Source organism: Drosophila albomicans, chromosome X, assembly GCF_009650485.2.
Source record: "Drosophila albomicans strain 15112-1751.03 chromosome X, ASM965048v2, whole genome shotgun sequence".
Lineage (NCBI taxonomy): Eukaryota > Metazoa > Arthropoda > Insecta > Diptera > Drosophilidae > Drosophila > Drosophila albomicans.
The window spans coordinates 15,893,380-15,905,490 of NC_047627.2; the positions used below are offsets into that span (position 1 = coordinate 15,893,380).

The following is a 12,111-nucleotide window of genomic DNA, read 5'->3' on the forward strand; positions in this document are numbered from 1 at the left end:
TGAATGCATTCGATAGTATTTGTTGTCCTTATTAAGGCCAAAATCCATTAGGATTTGAATGACATATGTAAAAATAACGAAATTATAAGAAAAACAATTTTTTGAAATTATAGCGGATTTATTTTTTATCGGTTGCGTTCAAAATTTCAATTTGAAATTGGCATGCTGTTTAAAAAGAAAATTTTCTGTAGCACACTTTGAGGGGACGGTAATTTTGATCTCTGTCGATAGATGGCGCCACGCCGCAAGACAGCAACTTGCTGTATTTCTGCTTGCTGCTGATTTCTGTTTGCCTGGTATTTCACTCGCTGATTAAACATTTTTCAGCCGTCGTTCATGGCAACTTGAGATGGACAACAACAGCAATTATTACATCCACGTGGTTCATTTTTCCCAAATTTCAACGGATTTGAGATTCTGCCTGTTGGTTAGCAATTTAAATTTTTGAATTGGCGCGCTAAGGCCATTGCAAAAATATTAAAATTTTGTAGCATACTTTTAGGGTGTAATAAGGGTCGTTTTTTGAAAACAAGCTATATCTCGGGCATATCCTGCCGGATTTTCAAAGGACTTGTATTGCTAGGATCGTAAGGATCAGCTCTATCGGTTGGCATTCTAAATTTGTAATTTTTCAGTTCCGTTGGCGAAATTAAATATACGAAAATACGAAATGTTAGGATAACACGAGAACTACAAGGACGATCTGGATCAAATTTGGCAGGATAATAGTCCTTACGAATATGCTTCGATTGGTAAAGGAATCGTAAGAATCAAAAAAGTGTGTGCTGAGATATACGCATATTTCCATGAAGACGATTGGATGTTCTTTAGAACGATAATTGCATTTATCAAAAGACCATTAGAATATAGCCGAGATAATACGAAATTCTCTGAACACAAAAAGGGTTTTTATATCTCGCTCTGCAAGGACGTTCGCCATTTTAAGTTCTTCAATTAATTTATATTCATCAGAGCAATTCTTATGTCAGGGACATAATCGTCTTTCAAATGGTTGAGAATATGCTAAAAATCCTTGAGTGTCAGTCGATTGAACTGATTATCCTGGTTCTGACAATATTCTTCAGGATTTGTAAGAGATACTATAGTTACTTTTAATTTTCAAATTTGAAATTGGAACTAAGAAAAATTATAGGGTGCAACGAAAACAAACTATATCTCGACCATATCCTGTCACATTTTCGAAAGATACGTATTTCTTGAATCGCAAAATATGGTATCTAAGGATCCAACATATTCAACACAGGCCGAAGGTGCGAATTCTAGGATATCCCAAACGTTTCAGGCTACTCCTCTATACTTACCTTTTTTGTTTAAAAAAAAAAAAATGAAAAATTACACAAAATAACGAGACAAGTTTTTTGATTTTGATGTTTGACTAAATTTCATGATGTATTTATTTGTATAATATATATATAATTTTTCGGTTTCTTTTTGTTTTTCTTTTGTATACACATATTATATATCTTTATATATATATTTAAATAATATATATGTATAATGCGAACTGCGGTTGTTGTATTGGATTTTTCCAAGGTTTTCGATTTTCAATTTTCTGTTTTAACTTTCAATTAGTTTCATGTTCGTAATACACATAAAATATACAGTACGAGAATACGGTAGCCTAATTGGGTTTGTAGACAATGAGAGTATACATATATGTATATATGCATATGTAGATATATAGTATATCTGCAAATGGTATTACATAGATGTGTTGTTGTTGCTGTAACTGCAGTTTATTATTAACATTTACTCGTATAGTTGACTAGAAGTACATACTCTATATTTAATATTAGATTATTTAGTTGCTGCTGACCTAAATGCTAGAGTTCAACTTACTGTACTAGGAATTAAAAAAAAAAAAATACACATTTGTTGTCACTTTTTTTTCTCTGTTTTGTTTTGTTTGCTATGTTAATATTTCAGTTTGATTTTCATTATTATTAAGTGGTTTTCATTTATTTATTTATTTTTGTTTTTTTTTTTGTATTTTGTTGTCTATTTATTTTGATACCCTTGCAGCGGGTATGCTTGTTATCTGTCTGCTTGAGCCGCTCCATGAAAACTGTTCAAGAGGAGTTTTAACCACAGCAAATCGTTAAGTTATATTTAGTATCTCTTTTCATAGTTAAATCTGTCTATACATATTATTTAGTTTTTGTTTTTAGTTGTTGATATTTGTATTGTAAAGGGTATCTGTGTGGGTGTGTCTATGTCGAGTGTGTGTGCCTTTGTGTATGTGTTAGTGTGTAGAGAGTGTTTCTGAAGTGGACTTAATTGTAATTACATGAACTTATGTTAAATATTTGGTTTACTGCCAGTTTGCATTGTTTGTTATTAGCTATGTAAGTAAGTATGACAGAATGACACAATTGGAATGCTGTTATACAAATACAAATGCCACGCAATGCATATTTAGTTGTATCTATTTTTTTTTTTTTTTTTTTTAACTTTCGCATTCTTTTTTTCTGTGTTTCTTTTTTTTAGTTGTATTTTTTGTTCTTCGTTCGTGCCACAACCCATAAATTTAAAGCGTCTTTTTTTTCAACCACATTCGTATCGCATCCGTTTTGACTGTTTTTTTTTTTTTTTTTTGCTCCCCACTACTACATTCTTTCGTTCTATTCGATTATTTTAATTTAACGCCACAAAATTAAATATGGCAAAAAATTAACTCGCACACACACACAAACACTCACAACAATCACCCACACACTCATACACACATATTAAATTTAATTTATTTTCAATTAAAGTGAAAAATCAAGTGGCCCACTCAGTTGACAGCATCGAATTACTACGTGGCAAACGTGGGCTGTAAAACGAGTTGGCAGCACCATTCAAATACAACTCTGTACGAGTATAACAAATGCCATTTCGGCCGCTCAATTACCTACAATCAAAATGCATTTAAAAAGCATTTAAGCCTAATTGCTGTAGCACATTAATACACAACGAAAAACGAACCAATATTAAACGTGAAAGATCTGCAGTAAAAACAGTAAAAACAAAAAACTGATGGGAGTGACATGAGTGATGGATTTGAATTACACAAAAGTCAGTGGAGGAATGTGCATACTACATAATAATACTATAAACAGATATAGCCTAAATTATAGCTGACAATTATTTATGGCAATTTAGTGTGATGTTTTTTCAGGGCAATTGTAATGGGGTTAGTTTTGTAATTAATTGCAGCTTGGTCAGTTGATTAATTGGGGCAATTTATAAAATTTTAATTGTGGCACGACTAAAACATAAAACCGACAAGTTCAACTGAATCGAGAAGAAATTATTTTCTATTAGCTACTCAATTTGTGTAGAGTTATTTCAATTTGACTACAACAAATAGTGCGTATTTACACGACAATTATGTAAAGCTAATAAATATCTGTAGTGTAACAATTTTAGAAATTGTTAAACTCGTGAAAAAAATAAACAAATTACAATAAACTCAACTTGTTGTCGCGGTACATTAACATCATTTGTCAAGTATTAGATACACAGACCGCAACTTGCCATTAAAAATTGTGCAAAACGATGCAGAAAAACGAAAATAATAATGAACGACAATATCAATAGATAGAAAAATAAATAACAAACTAGCTAACAAATCGCTTAAATAAACTTTGTCCTTTGGCATACACTCCGACACACACACACACACACACACACACACACACACACACGCACAACAAACAATTTGTCATTTTGCATTTAGCATTTTGCATTTTCATTTAACATTTGGCATTTTAGCATTCTGCAATTGTGCACAATTTGCATTTTGTTTGCTTTGCACTTTGGCAATTTCGGATTTCGCATAGTTATTTATTATTCATAGTTAGTCGCTTGTTGTATTTATTAATTTCTCTCTTCTCACATGTTTTCGTTTTCATATTTTTTTTGTTTTATTTTTTGCAATTTCTTTTCATCTGCTGTTCAGCTGTTGTTTACGTTTTTCACTTTGTCAGTGTTTTTTTTCCTTTGCAATTTGTTTTTAATGTTTTTTGTTTTTGGCATTAACAGCCAAAGCATTCAAATTATTTATGCAATTTGCATTTAACATTTCGAATTTAAATTTCAATTTAATTTAAGTTGGCTTTGGTTGTTGTAGTCGAACTTGTTGTTGTTGTTGTTGTTATTTTGCTTTTCATGTTTTTCACACATTTGAATATATGTATATTTATACCTATTTACAACACGCGCCCGCAATTTGTTGTTGTTGTTGTTGTTCTTGTTGCTGTTGCTGCTGCTACTGTTGTCGTTGTTATTTTGTATTTACACGCATAATCAGAAATATTTGCTTAACTTACATAATTTAAATAACACTATAGAAATGTTCTTGTTGCTGTTGCTGTTCTAGTTGTTGTTCTTGTTCTTGTTGCTGTTGCTGTTGTTTTTCTTTTTTGCTGGCATCCAATTAGCAAAGCGAATGCTGTGTGGAATTTTGTAGGCAACGCCCCAAAAAGTATGCAGCATTTTATGCTCATCTGATTTCTTATCTCTGCCCGTGTCTGCTGTGACTTTGTGACTCTGTGTGTTTGTGTGTATTTGTGTTAGTGTGTGTGTGTGTGCATATACTTACAGTGTGTGTGTGTTTTTGGGTTAGTGTGTGTGGGTTACTCAACTCAGCTTAGACACGTATCACCTCACCTGGTGCCTGCTTGGGACAGAGCGCATCATCGATGCTGTCACGCAATCGCAACGCCGCATTCAACTCGGCGCCATCCTCGCTTGTTGATTGCTGCTGCTGCTGCTGCTGCTGTTGTTGCTCCACTGCAGCTGCTGTCGCTGCTGCTGCAGTTGGTCAGATGGCTGGTCACATGAAGATATCGCCCGTTGATGTCGAGGCGCCAGCATTCGATTTACGCGGCGTAGTCGGCACACCGTGCGGACAATGTGTGGCCGCCGCCGTCGTCGCTGAGACGCCGCCCGATTTCGATTCATCCTCAAAGGTGACCATCTTCTCGCTGCGCGGCTTCAGTGTGACAATCTGCAGCTGTGCCGGCGGCGGTGCTCCAGCACCTCCTGCACCAGCACCTCCTCCCGCAGCTGCGGCGGCGCAGAGTAACGTCTGTGGCGGCCCCAATTGCAGGCCATGCGGCATGCCCATGCCCATGCCCATGTTGACGCCCATGTTAACGCCAACACCAACGCCCATGCCCATGGGCGGCGGGGGCGGCATGCCGATGCCCATGTTGGGCGAGAAGCGACGCGGCGGGGGCAGCGCCAAGTCTCCGACGCCGGACAAATTGAACTCACTGATGCTGCGCGGCACAAAGTACTCCATGTGATGCTCCGGTATGCCGGTGGAGCGACGTATGGGCGTGTTGCGTTGGAAAGCTGATGTCGAGGCGCCACCAGAGGTTGCCACACCGCCACCGCCATGCAGGTGACTGCGTCGCGGCAACGAACTGTATTGGGTTAGCGTGTGCGCTGGGCCAAAGAACATCGTCTGATGCTGGCCAAGACTATTAGCCGCCGCTGCTGCTGCTGCTGCTTGGCTGCCGCCCACGGCGCCGCCGCCCAACAGGTCAGCGCTGGGTCGTTGTCAGGAGGGTTTCGGAGTCACTGCGACGGTGACGAGAGCCAACTCCTCGGCCTTGGGCATCACATGATCCTGCACACTGAACCGTCGCAGCCACATCACAATCTCTGTCTGTATCAGGCTGAAGCACATCGCCACCACAGCCATGCCCACTAAGATGTAAGCGGAGGCGCTGTAGAGGGTCAGTGTGCCGCTGGGCGACAGTTCGCCAAAGCCAATGGTGCCCAGAGATGTGAAGCAGAAGTACAACGATTCAAGCACACTCCAATTCTGCAGTTTGTGAAACAAAATCGCACCGCTCGTCACATAGCAGAGCAACACGCACACACATATCGAGATGGGGACACTTGGTGATCCGCGCGACTCGAGCGACTTGCGATTCTGTTGCTGTTGTTGTTGCTGCTGCTGTTGCTGCTGTTGTTGCTGCTGCTGTTGCTGGTAGACGGAGGGTGGTAGGCCGTATTGATTCAGCTTGCCACCGCCACCGCCGCCGTATTGTTGTTGACCCTTGACCTTGTCTGATTTGCGGCCACCGTTGGGTCCGGTTGCGGGGCCGCTGCCCACGCTGCCCTTGACACGTTGGCGTCGAAACAGGCAACGCATGCCCGCCGACAGTGCCTCGCCCATCGCCGATAGGTAGAGCAGCACAATGGGTATGCCGAACAAAGCGTACACAAGGGCTGCCACGCGGCCCCATTGTGTGCGTGGCGAAATTCCGCCATAGCCTGCAAAGAGAGACAAAATGTGAAGAGGGGGGAATGTAGAACAAGTTTATGATTGAGTTCGTTGTACAACACTTTGTTAAACAGTTCAAATTACGATAAAAGTATGTTATTGAACATTTATGTGCGTTTTGTACAGGCAGTATAACAGTCTGTATAACACTTTGTATAACTGTGCATGGTAGTGATTGCATTGCGTTGTTTGGGCATGTTTATGTGTTTTCTAAGTACTGCTTATATAACAGATTGTATAATACTATGTATAACAGTTTTCCTAAATTGCATGGTAGTGATTGCATTGCGTTGTTTGAGCATGATTATGTGTTTTCTAAGTACTGCTTATATAACAGATTGTATAACACTTTGTATAACAGTTTGTAAAGATGTTTAAATTATTGACTGCATTGCATTTCGCATCAATTTCACAGCGTATATCAGTTTGATTAAGCTGTATAACAGCTTCAGCTCAAGTGTCTTAATAATTTATAGACCATTTAAAGCCACGACAACGTATCCCTGTTCAAATATAACACTTTACTCATAGAGCAATCATGTTTTATTGTCACCAGCTGGCAACCAGCTGTAATTGTCATTGACTTGAAGTACCACACCAAATTACTAGAGGATTACCAGATTAGGGTTGCGTTGCCACCTCATCACCCTCCCCAATTTGATAGAGCAATTCCCCTCGTTTTGTACGAACTGCGACAACATTTTTAATTTTTCCTGTGTTGGCCAGAAAAAATACAAAAAGAATTGTGAAAAAAAAAACGAACGACAACAACAAGAACTTTTACGGCCAGACGTTTTGCTTTTGACTATGGCTTTGATGTAGTCGCCCCTACATACATATGTACGTATAGAAGAGGGAGGGATTGATTCAAAAGACGTATGGACAGCGGGGAGGGAGCACAGCACAGCACAGCAACTACGTTGATGCTACAGCCGGCGGGCACGACCTAACCCAACATGGCGGCCGTACCCAAAAGAGTCTTGGACCGAATGCGGCGCCGGATCTCGCTTGGCCGGCTCCAGCAATGAACTTTTAATGTGGAAACTTTTATAATTGAGTAAAATGTGCGTATACATATAAAGATGCCGTTACATACAGAAGTACGTGTGTGTGTGTGAAGCGACTATGTAGCCATGTATTAAATTTTATTACTTAAAAATAAAAAGCCAACATAGCGACAGCAAAAATATCAGAGAAAACAAGTAAAAATGCGGCAGGTTCGATAGCTCGACGACAAACATACCACGCACATAAAATTATAACAACCGAAAGTACTTTTTGGCACAGCAATTAAACTTGCCCCCGACAACAAAAAAAAAGTATGCTATAAAAATGCATACAACAAGTAGAGCACAAATTGTATATATTTAAAAGGGCATTAAAAATGCACATCGACCACTTTATCGAGGGTATCGAAAAAACCAGTCAGTAGCTGAAAAGGACACAAATAAAAAACAAAAAACGAGAAGCGAAAAGCGAGAAAATAGCATGGCATACAGCAAATGCTTTTGGCCGTACCCTTAATGTAATAATACTTTAAAACCCCAAGCACGTTTAAGTGCACATGTGCTAGAGCGAGAGTAGCCCAACCCAGCTGAAGAGCGAGACGCCTAGAGCGTGCCTGAGTGGGTGAGAGAGATGGTAGTAGGGGAAGAGGTGGGGAACACAACCCGCTCTCGAAAAAGTTGCTAAAAATTATCATCAGCAGTCGTCGGCTAAAGTCTGAGCCCCAGCTGAATCCCAAAACCGAAAGCCAACTGCCCCCTGGTCATATATACACACACAGCTAGTACTAGTAGCACCTCTCACTCACTCACTCTCTCCCTCCCACTTTCTCTCATCCCCTGTTTGGGACCTGGTGAAAGTCATGAATTTGCGCCCGCTTGCTGCGAAAATTGTTAGTGAAAATTATAACATTTACAATATGGTCTGCATAAAATTGTATGTAGTTATAACTAACTAACTAACGGCGTGCACATGTCGGCCTCAACTTGTGGATATAGATATGCCCAACCCCTGCCCCCTCCCCTGTACTTACCCCTCCTCCCCCTTTATTCCACTTACAGCCGAGCAGCAGTAGTTGGCCACCCGCCCCGCAACTACGTTTTTAGACCTTTCAACTCATGAAGATTTGTAATGTTGGCCAACAACAAGCAGCAAGGGACAGCCACAACAGGAGGGGGAGTCACAGAGAGAGAGAGAGAGAGAGAGAGAGAGAGAGAGGTAGAGGGGAGAAGAGAGGGAACGAAGGTGGAACGAAGCCTGCTAGCCGCAGGCCCTCGAAAAACTGCCAATTACGAGTATGCGTAGCAATTTTCAAGTTTATCCAGCATAAAAGTAAAACTATTTGAAATACAGTTTGTTGTAGTTGTAGTTGTAGTTGCTGCTGCTGCTATTTGCGGACCACACTTAATAGCTGCTCGGCTTGTCAATGGCATTTATAGCTGCCGCAATGTGCGAGTATATAACAGTTTAAGAAGGATGCCGCTTAAGCTAAAGGTGTTAAAGCAATTGCAAATCTTAATAATATCAACTTTTCTTTTATAAATCTTAGCTTTACTTGAAGATTATGTTTCAACTGACTTATCTACTAATCTTTTGTCTTAGCAAAAAGAAAATACATGAAACTCTCAAAGCAAATTTCAATTTTTAATTCGTTAACTTTGTGTTGCTTTTCTGATTTTCTCTAATTATACTCGCTAGCCACAGGATAGAAGTACTACATCAATATACAAAATATAGTCTTGATATATTTTTAATATCAACATTAGTTTGGTAAAAATTAATACCGCACTTTTTTGCCCTTAGGGTAGAATTTCTATATCAATATACCAAATAACGCCGTTGGTATATTTTTGTTATTTTTGTGATATATTAATTTGGTATATATTAAAATTAATACTGTACTATTCGGCTGTTATACAAAAGGTTTATCAGGTATCTCACAGTTGAGCTCACTCGACTGTAGTTTCTTACTTGTTTTCTATTCCACTCGCGAGTTAATCAGCGCTTTATAAAAAGAATAAGAATAGGCTGCTTAGTTTTTAATTAACTAATGCAATTCTAATGATGTGTAGAGTACATAATAATAAAACATGAAATTGTGTAATAAATAACAAATTATGTGAACCGCATATTGTAACAGGCTGACGGTTATGGAAACATAATAGAATTGCAAGGCTTTTGATAAGTATTGTAGCATTAACATAAGTAGAATAAAGTACTGTTAAGATATATGCTATACGATGCTAAAAGAAGTATCGGGCAAATATTAATATTCCATTTTGATTGTAAGAAATTTCCCTTACTCTTGTTTAAAAATCTATAAAGAAGTTAGTTATGCATCTTTACTGTCAGCTTCATCGATTTGTGAAAGTGTGTCAAGTGACTGGTAATGAAATAATCTATCCAGCGTCAAGCATAGTTGATGTCAGCAAGCTTATTTCATTAACAATTCCTCGACTTCATTCGCAATTGCTTGAACCGAGAGACAGCTTGCATATCAAACTTTTGCTATTAATTTAATCGATTTGTAAGCTGTTGATCGGCGCCAAGAGGGATCTCTCTTCGTATTCTCTAACCCAAACTCACTCAGATCAAAGCTGTCAATTTGTGGGTCACAGTCGCAGCTGGCTAATTGCATTAGCTGAAGTGCCAGTTGAAGACAGATATATTCGCTGTTGCTTACACTAAGTGTGTCTATAAGTAGGCTCAAAAGGAGGTGAGTAGCGGGGGGAAATGCCACTGTTTCTGCTCACTTGAGTGAGTTTTGAGGCTTGTTCGTGTGTTCCGTTCGCCATCAGAGTGGAAAGTGGAAAGTGGACTCTTCTTTCTGGTTGCCACTTTGAGTTTCCGGTTCATGGCAAAGGGGCAACGAACGGTTCCGTTTTAGCTCCCCAAAAATCCCCGAATTTGGGACTCTCCGACTCTTCCTCTTCTCGCTCTCACGCTTTCTTTTGTCACAGTCACAGTCCTGCTTCCCTTCCCCCCTCTAGCGAACACATTGCGCATGCAGCAACGCAAGTCGTTTGATTTGATTAGTGGCCATTGATTACAACGCACAGCCAAGCAACACCAACAACTCGGAGATGAGTGGAAAAGAGAGGAGCTGAGAGAAGAGAAGGGAGAAGAGAAGGGAAGAGAAACAGAAGCAGCAGCATAACAACAATAAATGCAAAGCAAGCAGCCAACGAACAACGTCCGGCCTCGGTAGCATGACCTCGAGCTTCAAAAGACTGCCCTCCAGCCTCGACCTCTTCTCCCCCTTCCCACGTTCACGATGGCTTTCTTTGTGGGGGGGTAAAACCAACAAAATATTTTACTACGGCAATTTTCGGGCATAAAGTAATTACAAAATACACACACACACACACACACACACAGAGACAGCATAGCCTGTGTGCACTGTGTGAGCTGCCAGCGAGGGAGACAAAAAGAGTGAGTGAGAGAGCGAGAGAGAGGCAAAGAGAGAGAGTCTCTAATAGCTAAGAAATTAATTTTCACAAAAAGCTATTAAGCGAGTCACAAAAATTGCTCAAATATAAAACCAAACAATGCGCATAAATGGCATGGGGCAGCAAGGAGCAGCGACAACTCTCCACAGCGTGATATTGCCAAAGGATGTGGGCGTGGCAGCGCAGGACACACAGCTCGAACAACAGATAACAGCATAGGGAAGAGACTACAGACTACAGACTAGCAGACAAGCTACGAGGTCAACTCGTCATGTTTCTGCTTCTCCCCATCCACTAGAGATGAGCGCGTGAACTATTGACAACAATTTCATAAATGCGCATCACCAAAAATTGGGGAAGGGACGAGAGGCTAATATCGAACCGACTAGAGAAGTAAACAAGTTGCGATGGGGAAACGAGAAAGTAGGATATATAAAGCTGAAGTTTTTCAAATAGAATGACGAACAATATTAATACAATGAGCCAAAGGGAAAGCTCAAAAAGAGATGCATCAACATATCTTCATAAAGTTGTTTACCCTTAATGACTGATTCATTTGATGAGCTATTAATGTACATTCTAAATAGTAAGAACTAAAGTGCTGAAATGTTTTAACAGCATTGTTTTGTCAAACAATTGGGAACAATATTCAACTGTAGCAAAACAATACTGAACTGGAATAACTATTCAAATTTGTGTGTTTAATACGTATTGAAATCTTATTGAGTTTCTTTTTGTTTTTCAAATTTGTATGTTTAATATGAATTAAAATCTGATGGTGCTTTATTAATAATAACTAAAATTTTTTAAAAGCGGGTTCAGCTGATAAGCTCAACAAAAACTCTTACTCAACAACTATCATAATAATTGTAATAATTACATTACATTTTTGAACACGGGAGAAGCTGCGTGACTAATTACAGATACAAATTGATACATATCTATTTGGTATAAGACTTACGAAATGCAATTAAAACGAAACGGGAATAGTTGAGCAAATATAAGACAAAAATAACACATTTTTAAGTAAATATTATTTTGCATACTTTCATATTTTTCAATAACTAATATAATTTGTCATACTTTCTTTGTGAATTTAAAAGTAGGTCACATATTTATGCATAAAATGTCAAAATATTTGCATCATGTTTATTATGATTGTATTAGTATTTCAGTGAAACAATAACACATAGTTTAGTTAATTCCTGCAAAATATAAAAATATACAAAACCTGCAAAGAACTGCGCCCGCATAGTTTGCGAGTTTGCGTTTCGACACCGTGTGCTTGGCGCGTGTACATAACTATCATGTTTCGACATGTTGAGGCAAGTTTGGACGTGGGCAAACGTGTTG

The 12,111-nt window shown here is 39.1% G+C and overlaps 1 protein-coding gene across 1 annotated transcript in view; it reads right to left on the reverse strand.

Moving 5' to 3' along the window:
* Positions 1 to 3,994: 3,994 nt before the first annotated feature.
* Positions 3,995 to 12,111, reverse strand: part of LOC117578271 (uncharacterized) — a 75,124-nt gene continuing 67,007 nt past the window's right edge. Inside the window, 1 exon segment of the mRNA XM_052003159.1 lies at positions 3,995 to 6,294. Within this exon segment, the coding sequence (XP_051859119.1) occupies positions 4,841 to 6,294 (1,454 nt within the window). The 3' untranslated portion in view covers positions 3,995 to 4,840.